This window comes from Aythya ferina (assembly GCF_964211825.1).
Source record: "Aythya ferina genome assembly, chromosome: 1".
NCBI lineage: Eukaryota > Metazoa > Chordata > Aves > Anseriformes > Anatidae > Aythya > Aythya ferina.
In genome coordinates, this window is record NC_140296.1 from 72,531,130 (window position 1) to 72,556,350 (window position 25,221).

General features: G+C 41.8%; 1 protein-coding gene and 1 long non-coding RNA gene across 9 annotated transcripts in view; one reads left to right on the forward strand and one right to left on the reverse strand.

The window, feature by feature from the left end:
* LOC311429729 lies at positions 1-1,036 on the reverse strand. Its single transcript, XR_014688363.1, has 2 exons — positions 911-1,036; positions 1-473 (listed from the first exon to the last, which is right to left on the reverse strand). It is a non-coding gene; the product is annotated as an uncharacterized lncRNA (long non-coding RNA).
* The window catches only part of LOC311429726 (CD99 antigen-like), a 27,125-nt gene continuing 2,934 nt past the window's right edge, over positions 1,031-25,221 (forward strand). Inside the window, exons 1-10 of one of the 8 annotated variants that reach the window (XM_084505919.1) lie at positions 1,031-1,235; positions 17,629-17,664; positions 18,042-18,089; positions 18,562-18,594; positions 18,912-18,953; positions 20,401-20,436; positions 21,964-22,035; positions 22,955-22,996; positions 23,533-23,643; positions 24,479-24,568. In XM_084505919.1, coding sequence (XP_084362045.1) covers positions 1,178-1,235; positions 17,629-17,664; positions 18,042-18,089; positions 18,562-18,594; positions 18,912-18,953; positions 20,401-20,436; positions 21,964-22,035; positions 22,955-22,996; positions 23,533-23,643; positions 24,479-24,549 — 549 coding nt within the window. In that variant the 5' untranslated portion in view covers positions 1,031-1,177 and the 3' untranslated portion in view covers positions 24,550-24,568. Of the gene's footprint in view, positions 1,236-17,628; positions 17,665-18,038; positions 18,090-18,561; positions 18,595-18,911; positions 18,954-20,400; positions 20,437-21,963; positions 22,036-22,954; positions 22,997-23,532; positions 23,644-24,475; positions 24,569-25,221 lie in introns of all 8 variants that reach the window. The other 7 variants (XM_084505918.1, XM_084505915.1, XM_084505917.1 and 4 more) reach the window with 7 other exon arrangements.

A 25,221-nucleotide genomic window follows, 5' to 3' on the forward strand; every position in this document is an offset into this window, starting at 1 on the left:
TTTTCTTTTTTTTTTTTTTTTTTTTTCTCAGATGCATTGGCTTTACATGTGAAATGATAAGGACTGTGTTCTTGTTAATCACAATTCCAGACAAAGAAGAGCTGGTAACCACAAATAATTGAACTCAGTTTCACAGAAAGTCAGTGACATCTTCAGATCAAAAGATTAGCAAGATTGAAAAAAAAATAACTTGGTGTTTCTGGAAAATTTATTAGCTTTATAATGACTAGAGGCAAAAAACTGTATCACTGCCTGAAGGGTAGAACCAACTGAAAAACATTAGGAATTAGGAGGAGCTCCAGCGTGAAGTGCAATTATCTCACAGCTGTCCTAACAGGAGGTTGCTTCTATCTCATCTGAAGATGTTAACTGTAACGAAGTCTAATTTTGGAAACAGGAAACTACATGGGCCTGACGCGATGTGTGGCAATTCCAGTGAGGTAAAGTAGGCTTTCCCTCCTAGTTCTGCATTCCTGAAAAAAAATAAATACATGTCATTTGGTACAAACTGATTAAATAGAGAAGTACATAGCGCTGCTGATTAGCAACGGTCATAAGCAAACACTGTTAGAGGACATCCTTTAGGCATGTGAATAACTTCCTATGTACATACACTTAGCATTAATGACTATGCCAAAAGGCACGTGCGTGTATTCAGTCTTTTATCTCCAGAAAAGGGGAAGCTGCTACAAGCAACATAATGTTGACTCCGTAAATGTTAACAGCTAGGAAAAAAAAAAAAAATAAAAAAAATCTTGCAATTCAAGTATTTAATGGGAAAAGGTTATCCTTAACTTAAAACACGGCATAAATTTAAGATATTAAGCTTGCTAGAGTTAAACTCCTTGTTGCCGCGGGTTAACTCCGAAAATTATTGGAATAGGAACCGTCAAGGAGGAAAAAATACTACCATCGCTTCACGAACTGGTGAGGGTGATTCACAAACTTGGTGTCCTTCCACTTTTCCAGCCGGCAAAGCCCTACGAGGGCTGGGGCCACTTGTGGGGCGCGGCTCCCCGAAGGCTCCGGGGGGCGGCCCCGAAAGCTGCCGACGGGGCTCCCCGCTACGCCTCGGTCCCGCCCCGCCTGGGCGGTGGCCGGGATCGGGGCTGGGGCTGGGGCCGGGGCCGGGGCCGGGTCGCGGAGCCTCTCAGCGGGCGGGCGGCAGGCGGCAGCCATGCGGGGCGGCGGGCTTCTCCTGGCGGCGCTCCTCGCCCTCCTGGCACCTGGCAGAGGTGAGGAGCGGCTGGCGGGGTCCCCCTGTCCGCCCCGCCGGCGGATCGCGGCACCCCTTCCCTTCCCTTCCCTTCCCTTCCCTTCCCTTCCCTTCCCTTCCCTTCCCTTCCCTTCCCTTCCCTTCCCTTCCCTTCCCTTCTCGCCCCGCAGCACCCTTCTTTTCCCTGCCTCGCCGTCGGGGCGCGGCGCTTTCCCCGTAGCCCGTAGCAGCCAGCAGCGGAGCTGTGGCTGTGGCTGTGGCAGCGGCTGCGGCTCGGCTTCCATTTTAGGCAAGCAGGCAGGCTGACAGTAACTTCGGGCAGCGGCTCCGTGCTGGCCAGGAAGCCTGCCAACCCGCTCTTTATGATTGCGATGGCAGAACAGCGGCGTAAAGCACGGCAGCGAGTTTTCTGAGAGCTGCTCGCGTCTGCAGGGAGTGTCTGGGGAGGGTGTCTGTGCCGTAGCGTGGTTGCATTTGAGCAAAAAACATTCAGTGAGTTCCCAGTGCTTCCCCCCCCGCACACCACTTGGGACCTGATGGCCGGGCTCCTAAAGCTGGAAAATGCCGTGCAAACTGTCATTTCCCACTTCTTTCTAAGAAACTTTTTTTTCTCTACCTTCTTAGTAAGACCTAACGCTATGCCTAGGTGCGCTCTTTCAAGTTCTCTGTAAAAGTACCGTTTCAAAGCTTAACTCTCGGTATCTCTTCACCGCGGGAGGGAAGGAAAAATACCTGTTCCTCGCTTTAGCTGGAAGCTGTAGGTATGGCAGGATGCTAGCTAAGCAATTCGGCTTCAAGCCTATATGAATGGAGTTGTACTGCTGTGGTCTTAGCTGTGAGGCTAGCAAATCCAGGCTCATGGAAAAATAGTGCCATTTTATAGTCACTGACTCTAAAACTTGGAGATGATTCATGCTGTTGACACTGAGATATCATCTTACTACTTATTTGGAAAATGCGCTTCTCTGCAAACAGTCCCCACAGTCCTGGACAGCAGGGTCTTTTTTGAGGCTCTTACAATGTGGAATTATTTGGAGTTGCTCAAAAACAGCACTTCTAAACGTACTGCCTAGCAGTTTGGAGGTGAATACAGGCTGTCCGGTTCCTGCTTCAGTGGAGGGCAGGTGTGCAAAACACAGCTTCAGGGGGTTTGCTTAGAATTCAGAAGAAACCGATGCTACTTTTTTTTTTTTTTACAGATTGCTTCCAAAACTGAGGTTAATTTATCAGAGCACTGGCCAATTCTGGTAATATGAACCATATAAATAGATTATAATTAGTTTGGACACTTCTTCTTAAAGAAAACATACAAGAATTCAAGAACTGTCGAGAATGTCAGCCTGGGGAGGGTGGAGCCGCTCAGGAATTTCAGATGTGTGGTGGTGCAATTTTAGATTAAAGTAAAGGAAGGAGAGCCTGAATTGTATCCTTTTGAAAATTTGAATTTCTCTGCTGGTAGGCTGTCTGTAGTCTGAACTGACAGAACTGCTATAGAAAGCTAAGGATCTTACGCTGTGAGTTCAGCTGCCATGCAACTGTTTGGTTGTGACTAGTTCTCCTGGACTGCTGGCTTTCATAATTCAAGCCTGCAAGTCTATGGCCTTGAGAATAAGCTTGTATTGAGTCATATATTTTAGGCACATGAAAGCTGTCAGACTTCAAACAGTATTCAACGTGTGAATATTTGAGAGCTATTAAACAGTGGTGAACTTTGAACTTGCTTAAGGGCTTATGATTTTAACCGTGCAGTTGGTATGGAAGTGTCTTTTTTTTCACTTGCCAAATACAAACTCTGCAAATCAGGCGGAGCTGGAATTCAGATGTCATTGGGGCTGAATCCAGAGGAAGGGTGAACGTGAGGTTTTTGTATCATCGCTTTACATGTCCAGTCTAACGGCTTGCTACCGCTAGAAGCGGGATCTGTCCATTTCTCTCCCTCTGTGGTTGGTCTGGTGCCCATCAGAGCGATGATTCAGCTTGATGAGTCGGCAGATGACTAATGCTTCCTTGAGTCTGCTGCAGAGGGTTTGAGGGGTGGCAGAGCCAGCGCAAGGGAGGGGCAGGACTGAACATCAGAGTGGAAATGAAATGGGGGGGGCAGGGGAGGACGGAGACTTCCTGCTTGGGCTGGTCGTGGGGTTGGCTCAGCCATCTTAACTCTGCAAAAAACCACCAGGTTAGCCCAGTATCTAACTTCAGGCATCTGGATTTCAGAATCCAGTGACAAGAAGTACTAGGTAACAGGATATCTGCACAATTTATGTGAAGAGCACAGAACCTTAGAAGGTGAATTAAAAAATAAAAATAAAAAAACCTTGCATGATGAGCAGCAGAAAACTGCTAGAGCTTGCACGCAGACGGAAGGATCAGTTTCCCTTCTGTACTGCTGAAAGATCAAGACATACTAGGGCTTAGACTTGGGAATATGTGCCTGAAGTATTCTTCACAAGAATTGAGTACAGCTTGCTGATTGAAACACAGTAGCCACCAGAAATAGTTGTGGTAGTGAACACGAGGAGATGAAGAAAATACGTGCTCAGAGCTGATGTATCAGTGTTGTAAGATCAGTAGCCTAAGGTAAATTACGGATGAAAATCCCTTCTTCCTAAGACTGCGGTAACTATAGGACTATGAGTAGAGGGAAAGAAATGGGTGTGTTCCTGATCTCTTGCTGGGGCAAGTCATTGTTGACAAGAATGACTGGTTTGTTGGTTGAATGGAGGCAAAATGAGTGATCTTGTGGATAGAGCACTCGTCTGGAGCAGGGACTGCTGGAGACTGATCTCTGCTTTGTGGTCTCTGCAGTTTGCCTTTTAAATATCATTAAAGGAATAAATTTTTCTTCCAATTAAACATTTTAGTAGCAGTGCTAGTGTGCATAAATTACAGCATGAATTTGAAAAGTGCAGCACATACTCTTCCATGTTTGTTTCCTCTAATTTGAGATGGGTAAGAGCTTTTTATGTGTTGTTATTTATATAAAATGGCCTCTGCATTGCTCCATCAAAATAATATCACTGCAACAATCTTTCAGCTTTCTGTAGTTAAAGTGCTGCAACTTGGCAAGAGTTAAGTGTGACTCAGCCTACTGCTGTCCAGCCAAGACCAATTTCAATATTTTCCTGATGTGACTCTGGTATGCGTGATGGGGTTGCCTGCACTTAAGAAAGGATTCGGAGTTAGCTCTTGCTATTGTGAACCTCACTCTGCACTAAACTTGTATTTCATCAAGTGACAGCTGTGTTAGTGAAATATTGTAATAATAGTAATCTTTATCAGTTAAGATCATCTTGACAGGGGCCAGCTTCTTTCAGTCAAACTGTTTTTCCCTGCTCTGGCACAGGAAACACCTCTTCGCAGTCTAGTAAAAGTGTTTTGAGAGAGTGTCATCAGCAAAACAGTCTCAACTGAGGGAATTTTTACTTATCTACTGTCAGTTAAAGCAAACTGGATCGTGGATTCAGGTATTGACACAAAGAATGAAACAAACGCTTAGGCTGTTCCCTTAGGCTCAACTTGAGCCCAGAATCTCTCACCCTCCTAGTCTCAAATGCCCTGGTTTTCGCTGGTTGCACTCAGTCTGTGCCTGTTCACCAGCATCTCCTTGCATCTCCCTGCCCTAGCGGATACTGCTGTTTAAGTGTATTTGAGCACATGGTGCTCCACAGGCCAGGGGAAGGTGTGACGGGTTGTTTCAGTGCTGACTGGACACGGCTGTGACCAGCACGGGGCAGGTCGCGGCCACCTCCCACGCAGGGCACCCCACAGCCTTCTGCTGCTCGCACCCTGCCCAGGCCATGCCCAGTACATTCTTGAGAAATGTGTATCTAAGAGCTGTTTGGGCATGCACCTAACTCTAAGCTCTTCTTTTAACGTCATCGTGACATTAATAGATGTTCATTGCTAAATTTACCCTACCTCCCTTCTGTTGTGTTAAAGGGTAAGGAAGTTTGGCAGGCCCCAAGCCCCTCTGCCTTCCTTGCAGCTTGTCCTCAGCTATCAGGTGGGCTGGGGGCAGCTGGGCCTAGGTTGTGAGTGATGACCAGCTCGGCACTAAAGCCCAGGTGTATTCAATATATTGATTTACCATGATCATGGATGCACAAGTAGCATGATACACGTTCAGTCTAGTAGATTAATGACTGGTGTAGTTAATTGAAGCAACAGGAGTACAGGTTCTTTTGAATTGCTGGTGATAAAAACCCTCTCTACAAAGCATGTGCAAATACCAGGAACATGACTAACACAGCCAGCTACATATAAGTTATCTTTACAGGGAATGGTAGGTTTCCCGGGGAAGCACTCAGTATAACTGAGGATTCAAATCTCATCCAGTAGGTGTCCCTATGGGGGAAAAGAGATTCAGCCCATTGACTGATCCCGGAAGTCAGAAGTGTCCTCCTTACTTGTCTACGATGTTAGCTCCCTAACACTTTTTTTTTTTTTTTTTTTCTTGAGGTATTTTTATACCGTTTTCTTACTTTTAGGTGGAGCTTGAATGACTGCAGTCATACGTACCTTCCTTACGATTGGTAGAACATTTTCTATTTTTTTCTTTAAAAGTATAGGCTCAGAAATTTTGGGTGCATGCTCACAGAGGGGTGGCTCCACCTTGGAGGAGGGTAGCCTTTGTGACAGAGGTGTGTTTTGGCATTATAGTGAGCAGAGTTCACCGAGAGGACATAATTTTGCTATTAGTTTGGGTCAGGGCTGGCCATGTAATCTCTCAGTTCTATAGTAGCAGCAGGTTCCCCATCCCTGCAGTGATAGCACAGAGCCTGGCCGTGGTGTCTTTGCTCCACCCTCCATGCTATTTTTCTTAGAGTCTGCACACCAAGCGCCCCTGGTGTTGCCAATACCTAAGGCTTCAGGTTATGTAGCCAAGGGGATCCAGGGACAGATTCCTTGCATATCTGCCACATCTCACGCTGGAAGTTTCCTCAATGCTGAACCTTCTCTGGAGATGTAACCATACCTTTAATCACAATAAGTCACCTCCAGCAACTGTTCCACACCTTCAGAGAAGGCAATAAGAATTAGTCCTGTAACAATGGGCATGTACACTCCCTAAAATCTTCCCCTTCCCAGCCTTTGCTCTCTGAGAACCAGATGGTAGGCCTTAACATCACAGTCTGAGCATGGACCCATCACAAACTCTGAGCCTTGTCCATACAGTCTGGGTTGGGTTAATGTCACAGATGTCTGAATGCTACCTACAGACTTCAGGTCTTGTATCTGCAGAACGCACAGAATAGTTTATGAGGTAAAATAATCCTATTTATCATATGCAACAGTATATTTCGTTATCTCATTTTCAAAGGCCACCTAGTAGGTAAACCCAGGTCCTCAAGCAATAAGGATCCCTTCCTTCTGGATCTTATCTGCTGCAGGGGAAGAAACATGAATGTCTGTCTCAGTCCTAATGTCCCCAGGGCTGGCTGGTACTGTATCACCCTGAGGAATTTGAGGTATCTAATTTTCTGCAGGGCTGCTATGGCAGGTTCCTGCCTTTATCTGAATTAGCCCTGCAGCTTCCTAGAGATGAGGTTCCCTTTCCCTGGAGCACAGTTTTAAGCAAGCCATTGTACTGGTGTACCTTGCCAGATGCCTGGGGATTATAGGGAATATGATGCACCCGCTCTGCTCCATGACCTTCCTCTCATTCTTGGACTGCTGTGTTCGTGAAATGCCTGCTGATACTTGATGCTAGCCTAGGCTGCATTCTGTGATGCCAGCAAGTGTGTTTATTTCTTGTAGCGTGCTGCCTACATTTTCTTTCCAAGCGGAAAAACCTCTAGCAACCCATCACTAGCTTTGCCACAGTGAGAACACAGTACCAGACAATGTTCCTGGAGGAAAGGGGCCGATCTGCTTGCCAGGCTTCTCCAGACTTTCCTCCCTCCCAGCACACATACTGGTTCGCCATTCATACTTCCCAAGCGTGTTGTGTTCCACAGATCTCACCCTGCCTGCATTACGACTTCCTGAGACAAGCCCAAGCTTTGGTCTCTGCCCCAGCAGGGTGCCCTGCCCAGTGCTCCTGGCTCCTGCACAGACCCCGGGGCAGGCACTGGCTCATTTCTTAGCTTTCACCTTCCAGTCTGACAGGAGTTTCACAGGTCCTGCACTTCCAACTTGTTAACACCTCATTTGCACACCCCTGCCCATATGCAGCGGGCACAGCACTTCCACCACAAACACCACCACACATTCCCAATGCCAGAATCAAGGCTCCTTCTGGAGCCAGAGGGTCACTACAGTATCTCTCACCCTGAGCTGTGCCGTGTCCTGGTGCTGCCCGTGTTCTCTGCTGGTTCCTTTGGAGGTCCAAACAGTCTCAACTCTGGAAACTTTTATTTAATTTAACTTCCTGCAAGTTACCACACACATCTTATCATGGTTTTGGGTACTGAGAAAAATTCGGCAGTGTTGTCCCTGCTCACGAACTGTGAAGCTACAGCACTGAGTCACTCTTTCTGCAGACCTAGGGCCAATACTGCAAAAAGCTAGTAGTTGGAAGTTTGCTTGTGATGGTAAGAGCTAGTTCTGTTTGCTTTTCCATTTAAAAAACAACAAACAAACCCTCTTGCTTTCTCAACCTTGCACACTAGCTTCTCTGGCTCACAGACTGTAATCTGGGAAAGATTTCCCAGCTTGCTACAGGAAAGCACATTTTTCACCTGTTGAAAATAAAATTGTTGCAGGGATACTATACACAGACGTCTTCTAGACTGATTTATCCTTTGGCATTTGATGTGACTGGGGAGCCCGGAAGAGCAGGATCTAAAAGATTTTCTTTGAAGAGTTCCAAAAAGTCATAAAAGAATTTTTTGTGATGGTGCACACTTAGTTCGTGGTGGCATAAGGCATGCTTATAATACCTTCTCCAGATATAGAACGATTCATTTAAAATCTATAATTAACACACCAAATTCAGGAATTATGCTAACATATTTTGGGGAAAAGATCATTTTAAATGTGTTTAAAATAAGAACCAATTTAAATTTAAGTCAGGTTTCAGCACAAAACATCATTGTTTTGTGCAACAAATCCTACTAAAACTATGTAACAAATCCTGTTTATGTTTTTTTTTTTTTATACAGATTTCAGTCATCTGGGAAGGGTACACATGCTATAAACATCTAAGAAATAGCGTCTTTAACTGTACTGATAAAAGGAAAGCTATTGACTGGTGCTGCTGTTAATTAGCTGCAGATGTTAATTCAGTTCTGCTTTCCCCATGGTTTAACTCCTGTAAGACTCCTGTTAGGCCCCCGATTTCTTACAAATTTTTCACAAGAAATAGTATTTGTATCTTAGTGTGTGTAAAGTTTCTGAGCTGAAGAGTTTTCATCCAGGTAAAATCAAACTTCTGTAGGATAGCAGTTGTTCTTTCATCAGTTAATGTTATGTATTGAGGTACAAGTTAACCTTTCCGTGAAGTGACTTTTTTAAAAACATCTATAGTTGTCACTGGTGAAAGTTTTAGTGGTAAAAATTTACTCAGATTTTAATTACAAAACTGTCTTTGTAATTTTTTATTTTTTTTTGCCTAACCACAGAAAATATTGTTTGCATCTTTTGCTTGTGAAGAATTTCAGTATTCTGAAGGAAAGAAACAAGTGAAAAATCGGTTAAACTGATATTTTCATGAGAGCAAATCCTGCAAGTCTGGTAATATGCTGGTAGTATCATTGGTTTACAGATACATGCCACAAAAATTAAATCTTGTATCTGGAAAAAATGGAGCAAGAGTATTGAAATTTGTGTTTTTTTTCCCACCGTTTTCTCCCTGTGATTTGGCATAAAATCTTTATCCTGTATGAAGAGGGAAAGGGCTAGTGGTGATAGTAGTAGCAGTGTGAGGTGGTGAACAGAAAATCAGTGAGGCAAGTGTGGCATGGATAAGGTAGTTTTTAGTAGGCCTTGTGGGCTTTCTGGACGGCTCTGGAGGCACACAAGTCCATCTTAAGCTTAGAAACAAGAAGTTTCAGGGAAGGGTTTGGGGAAGCTATGTAGGAGGATTTTGGAGAAGGTTATCCTTTTTGATATTCTTTCAGTCTTCTGTTTCGTCCCTTGCTTCCTTGTCCCATGCTGGATTGTATTTTCCCTCTTTCATGCCAGAAATCTCTTCCTGCCGCTGTGTTTCTCAATACATCTCAGAGGCTAAGCATCTTGGGATTGAATCCCGAATTCAGTAGCTATTTCAGCAACTATTCCCTGCCCTCTGCCTCCCCAAAATATTGCAGAGGTGCCTGTCACATAGCCATAGCTAATGTATTTCTGTCAGAGATCTCCCTACTCGTCTTACCCGATGGCTTTAACTTCTGATTTACAAGACTCCTTCCCCCTCAGCTTTCACAAAAAGTTCCAGCTTTTCTTCTTCCCATTTTGGCCTTTTGTAAAGGCCAGGTCTTTACTGTGCAGATTAAGCAGAAATGTGGACCTTTTTTCCTCCAAAAAAAACTTTAGGCAAGAGCTGTGTTGTGAAACATGTGGCTATAGTGAGCTGACAACTTCATTGCACCCAGGCCTCTCTGATTGTCTCTTCTTCCCCTTCCCTGCCCACTGCTCCTTCTTCTCCTTTCCCTCAGGTGTTGCTGCTGCATCTTTGTCACTGCCTCCCCTGGCAGCCCCATGCTGGCACTGCTCCCATCAGCAAACAGTTCTTCCATACACTCCTATTGCTCTCCTGGGTTGTCTTGAAATGACTAAATGTACAGTGCAGATTAAAGTCTAGCATATGTAACAGCCCCCTGCGAGGGCTAACATTAGGATATAAAATCCACTTAGTGCTGGAAGGTGGCGTAGAAACAAGGGGTGGTGAAACGATTTCCTAGGGTGGACGTGGAGGATTTGTGATAAATGTTTTTGTCTAAATATAGCAAAGCAGAAGTGCTTCCACCAGATGCGCTTGAGCTAGAGATGCCAAAGGTTTTATTCTGAACGCATTTCACATGTTTTACTGAGCACATGAACACATCAGATCTACTGTGTCTCAAGAAAGTAGCCTTGGTATGAAAAGAAAGGTTATCTCATTGCTGAAGTAACAACAATGAGGGATGGAAAGTAAAAAGATAAATCTGTTTTTGACAGGAAACCAGAAGAAAACCTCATTGAGAAAGATCATACGCCATAATACAGGCCTGCTGGTTGCCACTGAGCTGAATTCCATATTTGTTTTCTTATCTACCCGTTTTAGGTAACAAAACCTAGTCACACTGACCTCTGTGTGCATGGCTATCCTTCTGCAGTATTTTTAGGTAGCAGTTTTGTGGCGTTAAGACTGCTACTCAAAAAAAAACCAAAATAAACCTTCTCCTCCAGTGTTCCTCGTCACCCAGGGAAGCCGGCTGGTGTCAGTCACATCACGCATCTGGTGGCTGAACCTAGTCCTGCATGTTCCCAAGCCAACGCTGGGATGGCACAATGCAGTGCAAATCACAAAGCCCTGTCTTACTTAATTGTCATTTATCACAGTTCTATCTCAACACCTTAATAGTAAATATTTACAGGAAGAAAAGTGTCCTCGGTGCTTTTGAAACGCTTTAAGCTTTGGCATTTGACCAGACCCCTGTAGGTTTTGTTTTAAAATGAGCTGAGTGGTGCCAGAAATGATTCAGTCTCAGAGCAGCGGATTAAAATATGAGTTGAGTCATTGCAAACCACAGCACTGGGGCTGTTTCCCTCTCTCTCCATCTTACCCACAGGAAACCCAAATTGTAAAATGCAATGTCTTTCTCTTCTGCCTTTCAGCAAAAACCGTAGTAGCTATTTTTAAAGCATGCATAGTTCTTGAAAAATCTTTTTAGTCATAATTGAGCAAGCCACAATGAAAAAAAGTCTATAAAAGCAGAGTCTATTTTTCTGTTCAGTTAATGTTTCTGATTAGCTTACACATTTTGTTTGGACTTAGCTACTGGTATAGAAACTGTACCGAACTGGTAGGAGTTCTGGTGAAAAAAGTGAAAGAGAAATAAGCTGTGAAATAAGTTGTCAGCTTGCAGGTGTCAGCAGACCTAAAATGTTCCTGCTTACAGTGGAGCCATCATTTCAGTGAACTGCTGTAAAATACAAGTGTTCTTGGCTGACTTGGGTGTACACCACCAGTGTGTATTTCAAATTTCATTTTAAAGAATTTTTTTAATGAAAGGCCAAGTTCTGGTTTGGAGATTTGTTAATTATAAGTTATGATATAGATTCTTTTTCCTCGATAAGAGTGAAGATTATTTACCACTCTTTAACTGTTGAGGTTTTGGAATTTTTAGTTAACTGGCTGCCAGATCACAAATCTTGGCTTCCTTCCTGTGCTAAAATTGAACATCATCTTCCATTCAATGAAGATTTCCCTAACCTGTCTGCAGCTGAGCCTCGCTGCTGCAGCTCTTTTTCCCTCTGAGCCCTCTCCAGGACTGTGCTTTTTCCCTTTCTGCCCTGACCCCACCCCAGGAAGCCACTGGAGGTGCAAAGTATAAGCAAATACGGGTGTAGATAAACAAAACAATGGCTGGCTTTGTTCCTAGGTGATTCCTGACTGCTTGGTGGAGGGAAGCCTCCAATCAATCACCTGACATGCTTTATGGCTGGAAAAAGTGTGCTGCTGAGTACTGAGATGAACAGGGGAGGCACATGGCTTCTGAAGTCACGGCAGATTGCATGGTTGTCCTGAAGGTACTTTTCCCTTCCTCTGTACGAGACTGCGAAGGGTGCTGGAGTACACAGATGCATGTAAAGTTTTTCAGTGCAAAGAGAAATTGGAGTGTTGTTATCTGAATAGTTGTGTAGATAAACCTCTGGTGATAAAATAACATTAAGTTACTTGATGTCAATTTTAGCTGCTTTCATGAGAACCAATGATTTTATTAAATTACAGAATACTGATGAGTTAGCATCTTGCTTGAGTAAAATAGTTTTCTTAAATTTGAGACTAATCATTTGGTTTACCTCCATCTTAGTTTTTCTAGTCTGTTTAACCTATTTTTTGGCGATAGCTGTGGGCAGAGTTATCACGGCGAGGTGTAATATTCATCAGCACGGAGCGTCAACCTGGTGTGGGTGCCCTTCCCAGCCTCACAGTGTCTTATTTCCATCACTGTGTGTATTGCTCCATGGTTTTCAAAGTACAGTTTTGGCTGCCTGTGACATGCCCTGTGTTTTGAAGGACGTGCTTCAGACTTTGGTTGACGATGGAAAGGCTCCTGCCAAAAGCTGTTGAAGCTATTGCTAGATTTAAGTGTGGAAATCCTCAAGAAGTAAGATGACTTTGGAAGAGGTGCTTGCATACTGAATATGACCTTTGCAGAATAAACCTGCGCCTTGTGGTGGGAACGCAGCTGGTTATGGAAAGGTAAGCTATGTGACTAGTAGCTGCAAGGCTCGTCAGCTTTGTGACTCTCTATGGCACAGCCTGAACCTTGAAGCTGTAGGCTGTGAGCAACGTGTACTTCAAGGATTTTGGTTTCTTTGCCTTAGTAAAGAAAACAAAACACTAAAGGCATTGCTTAGCCAGGACAGAGTTTCAAAAGTGGCCAAAGGGGAAGTGGTTGCCTAGTGCCCACAGTGCTTGGTTTTGGTGAGATTTGGGGGCAGAGATTTGCGGGTGAGATTTGCTCTGTTTCCAGAGACTGCTTCTGAGTCTAGTTTAGGTTTCTGCCTACTAACTTTGTGCAGTGAAGCAGCGCTTTTCAATTCTGATCCAAACAAAGAATTGCAGGGGGACCGAGTGATTTATCTGGCTGGCAGCTGCCTGAGGTCTGCAGAGCAGGAATTTGGTCCAGCGACTAGAACTGACCCAAGTCACAGAACTGTGGGACAGCTGAGCCTGGAGGGCACCTCTGGAGATAGTGATTGAGATGCTGAACATCTGCTTTTATCTGCACGGGATGGATTCACGGGGGTTCCTAGACCTTTTGTAACTATTCTGTAGTTCGTTCTTACCTCATCTCTTTTCTGGATAAGCAGCTCATCATTTGGCAGGACTGTGGCCATTGTGTTAATTCTCCAGCTTTGTGGTTTACCCAGTTCTTCTGCACATTTTCTGCTAATTTAGAGCTATTTATTCCGTCCTCTTACTCCCACATCAAATCCTCCCTGGAAAACTCTGCTTTAAAGCTGATGTTTAGAGCCCCATTGTACTTTCATACTTTTGGATGGCTGTCCAAAATTAAACGTGATAGTTATTAGTCTTATGCATATTTTTGAAGAGGAAATGAGTATTTTTATTGGTTGCTCTGGAGCCTTAGCTGACTTTATTCCAGGCAGAAACATTAGCAACTGCTCCAGATGTGCAGAAAGACGACACTCCCTAAATGGAGAAAATTGTTGTTGCTTTTTGGCTGATTTGCAGATGTTATTTGTGTTTAGACTGTATTTGTGTTAGGTGGGAGAGGGCTTTTTTCTTCTGAACAGAACTTCCTGCAAAGATTTTTTGTTTTCTGTGGCTCTAAATGTCTGTCTGGTAAAAAATAAATGTGAAAAGCAGCATTGGTAGGTGGATACTTACAGGAGGAGCTGGAGTTGACACTGACCATGTGGGATTTAATTCCAGGAGAGCGCTGCCTGGCAGTGGGAGTAAACATCCCCTCTGCGCTGCTGTTGCAGAGGGACATTGCCTGCAAACCTCTGCCCTAGCGGGGAGGAGTGGTGTGGTTGTGAGCTCATTCCTCCACCCGCAGCGAGTGGTCTTCGTGTTCCAGGCTCTCCGTTTCAAGCCTCAGAGGCATTTCTTGCAGTTACATTCTGAGAACAGTGTCACTTTTTTGACATTTTCAAAAATTTTTGTGATTCACTTGCATCTCTTCTTCACCGAGAGGGTGGTCATGCACTGGAATGGGCTCCCCAGGGATGTAGTCACAGCACCAAGCCTGCTGGAGTTTAAGAAGCATTTGGATTGTGCTCTTAGTCACATGGTCTGAATTTTTGGGTTGACCTGTGTGGTGCCAGGAGTTGGACTTGATGATCCTTGTGGGTCCCTTCCAACTTGTGATATTCTGTGATTGTAACTAATGCTGGTGGGGCAAAAATTGATTCAGACTCAAGCTTAAAAAGGGGTTTCATGGCTATCCTCTCATGTTTGAAGTGTTTCATGAGCAAGGTTCTGTCTGTTGGCCTTCCTGCTTTTTCTCTGACTTCTGATATGGTTAGGTGTTGAATATTAATACTTCTTCTGTTTTAAGTCCCCCAAGGAGAACATGTGCGGGACATGAGAGTGTAAATTCCCGTTTCCACATTGGAAGCCGGAAAAGCTGCGTTTAGTCTGGTTTCCTGAATTTATGCACGTGTGGCTACCAGCACCCCCGTCCTCCAAGATCCACGTGCCATGGCCTCATGAACACGACCGTTTTTGCAGGTGTCATGAAGAGCAGCAGCTAGGCAGCAGGACAGAGCTGAACTGAGGCCAGGGAAGGAGCAGCAGGTAGCATCCAGCGGTGGGGCAGGGACGAGCTCGCTGCTGCCGTCTGGTCGGTGCCAGCTGCAGCGTGCAGGGGCGCTGGGGAGACAGGGGAAACCTCTGCCTTCCAGGGGAAGGAGGAAAACATGGGCGCTTCTATGAGAACAAAATTCATGCCGACTGCTGCTTATGTAAGAAAGTGTGTGGTGATTCATCCCAAGTCCCTTGTCTGGGTGTGTTGCCACACATTACTCAGGGAGGAACTTCCCCAGCTCAAGGCCCCTGTCAGCTCCTGCAGTGCTACATAAATTTGAGTAATTCTGCAGCAGTAAATATCTGGGAGCACTAGTGGGTCTTTGCAGGACTCCTGTTTTCGTAGCTGTTTGGCTCTCTTGAGTACCTTCTAGCTCATCAGCTTTTCAAAAGCTTGTGGTTGCTCTGAAGTACCTTATCTCGTGTAAAGGTGAAGTATTTCACCTTCTCTTTTACCTGCTTTTTCCCTCCATCTGACACAAAACCTGTGAAAGGAGCTGACTCTTCTCATGATATCCTGTTATTTGAACTGTGGACATGGAAGGAAAATGGTGCGGACACTTCTGAGATGTTCTTGAATCTTCTCATGCCCCTAGGAGCTAGAAATACCTGCTGTATTGTGCTAATCAGCTTTATTGGCAATTAAACTTGTTTAGACTAAACAAAATGCACATAAGCTCAGTTACTGTAGGTGTGGCTTAAACCTCTTAAGAGTGCAGCATACTCTTGCTGATTTTTTTCTTCTTGGATCAGGCTGCTACCTTTAATCTAGTTCTGTATCTGTATTTGCACTGTCTCATTGTTTCTTCCCTTAAACCAGCCGAGTCCTTGGTTCTGGGCCTCCTTCAGTTCAGGTTATTTGAACTGTTCCTCTGGTTAGCCCCACCAGTACTAAACGCTGAGTGAGTGCAGTCATAAAAGCAAGAGATTTAAAGACATACGAAGGATTGTTATGAACAATGGATAAACAAACTTCTTCTCTGCTCCAGGTGTTTTCTGAATACCTTTTTCTTTCTGAAAGAAGGAATTTTCTTTCTTTGGCGTGTTTTTTCTTGTTAATATGGAGGTTTCTTGCTATAGTCTAAGCAAAGGGGTGACTCCTGAGCTGAGATTTGTGTCAAGTAGTTTGGGTCTGGTCATTTTACTGAGGCTTTAAGGTGTTGCAAGATAATGTAGGTTTCAGATAAATGACTTGCAAATATTTTGTCTTCTGTGAAATGATTTTTCATGAACTAAGTATCAAAAAGAGCTTATAGTCTCGATCTGGAGTGAAGAAAATGAAGTAAACTAACTTTTTTTTTTTCTTTTTTAAACTCATGATCTTTACCTCATGACTTTATCTAGGGGGTTCTAAAGTCACGTAGTTGATCCACTACCATAAAGCCATGAGTTGCCTCTGTCTGTTTCCTTGAAAGGACGGGGCACGGCCCAGGCAGTGCTACCTCCCCACCTGGTTGTGAGCAAGGTGATAATAATCCATTTGGATGTTACAGCATGCAAATTACTGCTTAGATTTCAGTTCTTGCTATAGCAGTTCAGTTGCCTGAATTGAAGACTACCTTGAAGGGTGTTTCTGGAAGTTGTCATTCCATGTTTCCATATTAAAAATAAAATAAAGGATCTTAGATTCATTTCTTCTGTGAAAACAGCATTAAAAGTGCAGTTATTTGAGAAAGAAAAGAGATTTCAATTTTGACCTCAGCTGAGGTAAATGATGCCACCACATATATGGGCATCCCTCAGTCTCGTGACTTGTCCTTGTCTTAGTGTGGCCTGTCCTGTAAGCAGAAGGAACATTTTGCTTGCAATTGTTTTTTTAATTCCCCTCTTCAGACTTTGCAGTAGCCAGTGATGATTCCCTTTCTGTAGCTGTCTTCTTAGTTGCAGGAAAAGCCATGCACATCAGTGAGTGCTTTATGTGTATATATTCTGAATTAAGTTAGATGTGGTGGAATTAAGGTTTGTTCTGGGTGGCTTGATACTCAATAGGTAAAAATACTCCCAGTTTCTTTGTGTCTCGAGCAGAAAATTTGGATGTCTTGCTTCACCATCCGCCATAGATCTTCATGCCTTTTCCTTTTGCTGTGCCTCAGTGAGAGTATGAATGATGAACTGTCTGAAATATCCCAAGCATTTGTTTTAGTGTCTGTTTATCATACGAGCCTCCGCTGCCAAGATCACATTACTATATACATGCTGGGAAACCAGTTTGTAGCACGAACGCCCTGAGTAAGTGTGTTGCAGTTGGCTGGTTGAGCAGCAGTAGCTCTAGCAATTGACCTAATATAGCAAAAGAAATGTTATTTTCCTAATGGCTGAAAATGAAACTTAATCTAGCTGGAGCAGAGAGACCACGGTGGTGACAGCTGTCTTTTAGGAAGCTGAAGAGACTGCTCAAGGTTACCTATGCTAATAACTTAATCATCTTCACTACTTTTGACCTTTGTTAGGGGAAAAAGATAAGTCTTCTAAAACCATGAAAATCTGTTTTTAATGCCGAAGTATTAAATCCTTACCTAATCATATCACTTTCACACCAGCCTTTGTTCTCCATTGCTCTTCTTCACAGTTGGATATTGTAAATTACTGTGAATTGGAGCTGTAACCCTGCTCATTTTGTGGCTTAGGGGAAAGAAGGATGGGAAAGAATATGCAGTGAATGGCACTAAGAAGGCATGCAATAGCAGTGGCAAGAAAAAAAAAGGATAAGTACATTATATTAACTGTAGGAGTAGGTTGTGGTGCTCTGGACCCTTTCTATAGCAACAATTTTTAGCACTGTTCCTTTTTTTGTGGGGGGTGGTGGCCTGGAGAAATAGAGAAGGATATCTGTCTTTAGCTCTGATTCAAAAACATCCTTCTCGTCTGATGCAGGAAACAGAAAACATACTTCAAGAAAGATCAAAGGCATGTTTACAACCATAGTAACTGTTGATTTTGAGTAAGAAAAAAGTGTTAATACTGTGATTTTGTTTTCATATGTTTATAGGCAATGACGATGACTTCAGGTTAGAAGATGCATTTGGCAAGTATTACACTCTTGCAATTTTTTTTTATTTTTTTTTTGGGGGGGGAGGGCAGGAAAATAGTGGCTGTCCCTCTGATGGTTTCTGAATATCACTGCATGACTGAGCGTGACAGTGTCCCCACATACAGTTTGTTTAAACCTCAGTAGAACAATTCAGCTACATTGGGTCAAAATGGTGACCACCTAGAATTGAAATTTATTTTTGGGAACACTCAGATTCATCTTGAGAGGAAAACATCTTGCTGTATAGGTTTGATCTCGTGCTTTCCATTGTATAGACATGGGCTTAAATTTGTCCTGTATGTATCTTCCTAATAGTGTAGGAAATTGTTTTTCAACATTTTTTTTCCCACCCCTCTATCTGTCTTTAGCAGTACCTTCAGAGAAACCTCTTCCAACTCGGAAGGCACCATCAGACAATGGTGAGATCCAACTGCCCTCTAATACCTTTTACTGTGAAGTCAAGTATAACTGTATATACTAATTTGAGACTGAATTTTTCAGTTTAGTGGCCAACAAAGTTGTGATATTTCTGAAAAGGAAAGTAATTCCCTAATAGCAAAAAGAGTTCTACATTTTAGAGTCTTCTGCTAATGCTTTTACAGAGATAAATAGTTTGATATTATAAGTTTAAAGGCCCTTTGAAAATTCCTTTCATTGGCTTTCATCTGCATGTTTCAAGCTTGCTCAACTTGAACTAGCTGTTGGGATATCCCATGTGGTTTAGCAGCTAATGGACTCATAACTCTGTGATGCTCTTCTGTGGGCCGCTGTTGAATGAGCATGCCATTATATTCTTGGTGAAAACATTGTGGTGAGCGTTTTGTGTAAAAAATAGTCTAAAACTAGTTCAATTTTCACCTTACACTTAAAATGTCCCTTATTTCTTTGTAGATGGGTTTAGCTTGGAAGATGCTCTTCAGCCTGGTAAGTATCATGTTTTCCTGGGTACTGCTCAGTGGTATTTAATGTAATGTCTATCCATCCTGTATTACCTAAATGTAATAATGGCATTGAGTTGACTGAAGTAATAGATTACAGATGAAAATAATTGCAGTCCAGTTGTGTTTATTTCATTTTACTGGTCTGGATCACAAAGCTGCATATATTTCACACATTTCTTTAACAAGTCTTACTTGTTTCATTGCTGTGTCTTCACTAGATGGCACTAAGTCCATAAATAATTACTTATGGAAGTAGCATTTAAATCTGAATTAATCCATTTTAACTCTGTTTGTCTATAGGTGACCCCAAGCCAGGTCCGCCTGCAAAGCCTAGAGACTCTGGTAAGACTTCTAGCACAAATGCCTGAATTGTGACATGTTTTCACTATCCCAGTTAAACTTCTAATTACTCTTTTTTAATTGTTTTTGATGAATGTCAGGTGTTGGTTTGGATGAACACTAAGAAGTGAGGAAAAATTGGCTTGCAAATAAGCTTTGCATCTGCCTTGACATTTTATAAGAAAACCTGTTGAGTCACTTTTCTTTCACTCAGTTGGTTAAAAAAAAAAAAAAGTCTAGTTAAACAGGTAATGCCCAGTAGCTCTTTGGGTACCATCACTAGATCTGTTGCACTGTGGTACCTAACACAACATTACAGTCCTAGGACAGTAGCACTTTCTGCTGATCAGTTTGATTTAGCCCTTCAAAGTTTTCTCTCTGCTAAAGCAGCCTGTTTCCAAACCCTGACACTTGAAAACAGGTGGCTATTTGAGAAACAACTAGATGAGTGAATCAGATGGTAAGGCAAGTGAAGAGAGAGGATCTTTTATTGAATTGGAAGCTGAAGTTGAGGTCTTAAAATTGTGCTCTAGAGGTGCCAGCCTTTTTGCACTGAATATGCAGAGAGCCTAAGGAGACCTGATCTGATTTGTGCTAGAGCTAGGAGGAGGCAAGACCATGCTACATCGAATAGAAGCACTATACAGAAGATACCGGCCTCTGGGTGGAGTCAGCTGTTGGTCAAAACACAGTTTTAGAAAACTACTGCTGGTGTGTTAATTTAATGTGGGTAACAAAGACTGTGACCAAACAGCACAGAAGTATTTATTAAGATCCTTTATTCTCCTGTTTTGTTGCAAGCAAAGTGAAGTGTCATTGTAGGGACCATATTAATAGTTATATAATGTGGATCTTTTCATGCTTTTGTTTGTTTGTTATTTTGTTGTTGTTTTAAGTGAGATACAAATCTGGTAGTTCTAAAAGTGACAATAGCTAAGTAATGTGTATTTAGTAGAAAAAAATTTAAAAGTTCAGCATTTGAAATCAGACTTGCAAACCAAAATGCTGCATAAGACTTAGTGAATTGTACTGCATATGTTCAGGCATAACAAGGGTCTGACATATAGGTTAATGTAGCAGAAACTCTGTTAATTGCATCAACTTAAAGTACAGTCTTTAATGTAAAATAACCAAACAAATAACAGCATTAGCTTATGAAAGGAAAAAAAAATTACAGGGGGGTGACTGACATAATTTACGAGTCAGATAGTCCCACTGCTTTTGGTTTCTTCACACTAGTTAAGTTTGGTCACTTTATTCCAACTCTGTGTATGTGACCCCAGCCAGCTCTGCCTGCAAAAATCCTAGAAACACTGTCAAAACTGTCCAAAGAGAAATTTCTGAACAGTAGCATTTGTTAATCTTTCCTCGTCCCTTTCAAAGTTACTGTATTATAATCTGCTTTTGATCTCTCAATGTTTTTTTTTCTAAATATCTCGTTTGTGTGTAGATAACCCGAAGCCAGGTTCACCTGCTAGAGACTCTGGTAAGACTTCCGGCGCAAATGCCCAAATCATTAAATGTTTTTACTATCCCAGTTAAACTTCCACTAATTACTCTTTTTTTAATAGTTTTCAATTTATGTCAGGTGTTGGTTTGCATGAAAACTTAGAAGTGAGGAAAAATTGGCTTGCTAATAAGCTTTGCAGCTGTCTCGACATTCCATAACAAATATGTTGAGTCACTTTTCTTTTACTTAAAAGTGGGAAGGAGGAAGGAAGGTGAGGACAGAGTGTACATGTTCGGGGCATTGTTGTTGTTAGGTGCCTGTGGTGGAGCATCTATGTTATTAGATTGATTCCTTTCATCTTCACGAACTGAATCTCCACTAGTCTTGCTAAAGCAAGTAGGAATAACTACATGTGATTTGTATTCTTAAAGTATCTAAAATAAAAGTAAAGCAAAGTGTTGCTTTTTTAGTTATTTTTAAAGGCCCTAAGTTGAGAAATAGGTTTCTTAATTCATCTCCTAATACATATTTCTTAATTCTTACATTCAGTTAAGAAATAAATTTCTTAACTCAGAATACAGAAATACAATCCTTTCATGTTTGAAAGGTATGTTTAAAACACATGCCCTTCCCCGCCTATTGTGCTTTAGAGGTTTTCTCTGTCTTTGCCTGTCTCCAAACAAAACACATTCGTGGGCCTCAACTACGCTGATACTGTTACCCAGGAATGTGGCAATATTTCTCACCTGGAACACAAGCCCTGGTTCTTGCTCCTTCCCCTGCCTGATTTACAGCAGATACTTGTACGCAGGTTTTGCATGCCTCAGTACAGTGCTTTTGCCAGATAATAAAACATCCTCTGGTCTGATGGTTTTAGCTTTGTGGTTTGAAACATCTTTGCTTTCCATAAGCTAAAGATTCATTTGACCGCAGAGGGAAGAAGGAGATCTCCAGGCTCCATGAGTTGAGGTCCATTGAGAGTGGAAATGGACTGGTTCAGTGTCCTGCAATAAATCAGAGAAGAGAATTAAATTTGAATCTTCCCGTTCTCAGGCAAATACTGCAGCCACCGGACTGTGGCATAGTGAACTCTTTCCTTTAGCTACTGTGTTATACAGGTTCAAAGGATGGGTTGTGACTTAGAAACCTAACCTTAGAAATACATTCACACCTGCAGCCTTGAACAGAAATGTTCCTTTCCTGTCCACACCCTTTCTCTGCTTTATCAAGATACATGTAGTGAGGCTTGGGCCATTCCACTAAAGTAGCCTACAGAGGTTCTTCCTTGTTTAGCAAGTAATATTTGTGCATTAATACCTGCTCTTGGACGCTGGCCTCTCTTTTGTTCAGGAAGTCAGGCAGCAGTGGTGCTTCAAAACTGTATAGTGCTGAGCTGAAACGTCTCTAGAGTGGGAGGGCTTTTGCAAGGTGAACACATAACCATGACGCTGAGCCCAGAACTGCCAAGGACTCAGTGGAATGAACTAGAGAAAACTTGCATGTCATCGTGTCTTTCCACTGAACCTAGAACACATAAGATAATATCGTTTTTACTTTTTATAGGCAGCTTTGATGATACGGATCTATACAATGGTGATTTACCAAGAGGAGGAGGTGGCGGTGGTGGTGGCAGTGGTAAGATAGTAGTTTGTGTTTTTTATTGACCCCATGGTTACATGAGCTTTTGAAGAAAGCTTATTTACAAGCTCTAATTTCTAACACCTTTGGTTTTCATATCAGAGCTATAACAGCTGACCTTCCAGTTCAAAGGCAATGTGTTCTGTCCCTGCCAAAAAAATACACAGATAATTAAGAGGATCTAGGAACCTTCAGTAATTTTTACTGTAATATTAAGAAAGGTAAGTTTTACAACTGAGATGCAGAGATGTTACTCGTTTCAAAATTCACCACAAATATAGTTCTTAAAGGCACCTGAGTGATTTTTTCAGATCTTATGTAAAATACTCTTAATTTTTTTTTAGTTCCTGTGGTTAAGAAGCCCAGGGGTGGGCTAGAAGGTGGTCCATCTTGTTTTTCTCAAAGATTTCACCTGCCCAACAGGATGAATTAATCCTTAGACTTTCAAGTGACGTAGAGTATATTTACACAGAGTGATACATTAACCATTTAATACCTTATCAACCTTGATCTAAATAAGCTGCCATGTCTAAATGTTATGGTGCATCTCAGTACAGAGATGGTCATTGGGACCATCCTGCACTATTGGTCATCATGCCCTGCGTGCATGACTGCACTTTCACCACTTCTAAGACAGAGTTAACACCACTGGTGGTGGGCAAGTTGATTAAACTTCACAGATGGGCTGCCATCATTTTGCAGCAGTACTGAGCGCCCAAGGTTGAAGTTGATATAACCATGATCTGTGCTTTGAAAACAGAAAGTTTGAATGCCAGAGAGCTTAATATTGTATGGATAAAATATTTTTTTTTCCATCATCAAATGGCTTCTAACTTTGTATGATGAATTAAAAAAAAAACGTGATGTAACTGTTCTTTAGACATATAATAACTAAACCTTTTGTTCATCCTTGTAGGACAAAAGGACTCAGGTCCAAATAAGGTTGAAGATGGCGAGGGTAAGTGCATGAATTTCTGTGTATGGTGTCTGTATATCTTAAGCTTGTTTTCTGGCTTTTTCTTTGTTGCTAATATTCTGCGAGAGTACTCACTGCTGGCAGTGGATTTCAGCTTCAGAACTTTGTGGAATCTAGAATTCACCTTCAAGCTCTGCTTTTATAAATCTATGAAATCTCTGTTGGAAATGATTCCAAGTTTTAAAATCTCAGAGGTGCTGGTGCAGTGACTGTATGCATATACATGTAACTTATATTTGGCCATGAAAAGGGTAATTTTTTTAATTTTTATTTTTGAAATAGTGGAACTTGTAACAGCCATGCTGAAGTTGCTTAACAATAGGCACTACTAAGAAATTAATAACTATAAAATCAAAGGAACTACTTTTCATTATTCACAAAGAGAAAAAGTTGATTACAACGCTTTCCTACAATTTCATATTTATTGGTTTTTAAGTGTTCATGGGATTTACTTTGAGCCAATACAAGTTTGACATAACTTTCAATTCTAAAATAATATCTGTAAAACTCTCTTTCAGCTTCTCAGGGAGCAATAGCTGGAATTGTAAGCGCTGTCGTTGCTACTGTAATTGGAGCAGTGTCTAGTTTCATTGCTTATCAAAAGAAGAAACTTTGTTTCAAACAAAGTGGTAAGTTTTCTAAACTATGTTGTGTTTTTTTTTTTTTATAGACCCTTTTATAGAGTTTTTTTTTTCTGTTTTGTATTTTATATGGGAGCTAGAAATTGAGTTTTTGCATCAGGTAGTTTTAATAGCTTGGTGAATTTGTGTTCACAGGGAGTAACCTCTCTTTCTAGTCATCTAAGACAGGGAGTCTGAAGAATGCCTTGCCCAAATCGTAGAATTTCAAAAGCAGGCAGCCTTAGGACTCTGTATTCCTTAAAATAAAACCACCCCCTGCTAAAGAATGAGCAGGAGAGATTGCAAGAAAACATTTCTTCAAGGAAAATTGTGTGGAGATTGCGGATTACAGATTATTTTCATGCTGGAAAGTACCTTGTCATTTCTAACTTGGAAATCTTGCCTTTGTGTCTTCACAAGATGTTTACCCATACATTAGGTTTTTGACAACTACCTTGGATATTCATCCCCTTTTTTCTGCAGTGGTCTATTCATCACACAATACTTCCTTTTCACCTAAATAAGATAGAATTTAGGCAGTACTGTAGGTAATACGTGGGACAGAAGCTTTGTTTTTGTCTTTTCTAGTCTTTTGGAATGGTTGGTGAAGGGAGAGGACAGAACAGCAACCCAAAGAAGCACTGATGTTTTCGAATTTGGGAAGTTTGAAAGCTGAGCAACATAGAATCATAGAAGCATCTATGATATACATTAAAATTAATAGGATCTTAACTAGTATCAGTAGCCCGTTTTCTTCAGTGCTATTTCTTCCCTCAAATTATCTCTATTCAACAGTAACTTTGAAGAGAATTTCAGTGCTAAGCATCTGTTTGTTTCCCAGCAGATGAAGAGAATGTGAATATGGATAGCCATAGGGGAGCGCAATCTGAGCCACCTGGTAAGAGAAGAATCTAGATGGAAGACCAAATTTTTGGTGGGGATCCTATTAAATACACTTTGTTGACATTTAACATTATGAAGAAAATTACTTGTGCTGTTTTTTATGTTATTTTTTTTCCCTGTTGTTGTTGTTTACAAAACAAATGTTTGTAACTACCAGTACAACTAACTTAGCACCAGGTCAAGATTTCAAGTCTGATTATATGGCCATTCTTCTCTAGTTCTTTTCTTTTTTGAAAAGATGATTTTTTAATTTTTTTTTCCTTGAGGAGTCTCTGAAATACGGGAGCTTAGAGAAAGTTAAGAAGAATTGACTTTTCTCTCTAAAAGTATTATTAAAGACACTTATGAGAACATGACTGCTCCTTTAGTGTTTTACATAACTACAATTAGCTGACAAGTATTTCATTAGCATATGTTGCATCTGATTGGGATCTGTTACCTTGTTTTATATTAAACTCATAGAGAACTCTGCATGAATGCACATTAGGAAAGGTTAATAGCATTTGGGCAGAGAGAAAACTACACTGAAGGCAAGGAGGACTGAACTTAGAAGCATGTTGTTTTAACTAAAACATTCTGCTTTGAATAGAAATTATTGTATATGAGAGTTATCAAATAACAAATCTGTGTATAACAAGCTGTGACAGCTGAGGAAAAATCTATGAAGCCAACAAAAAGCCTAAC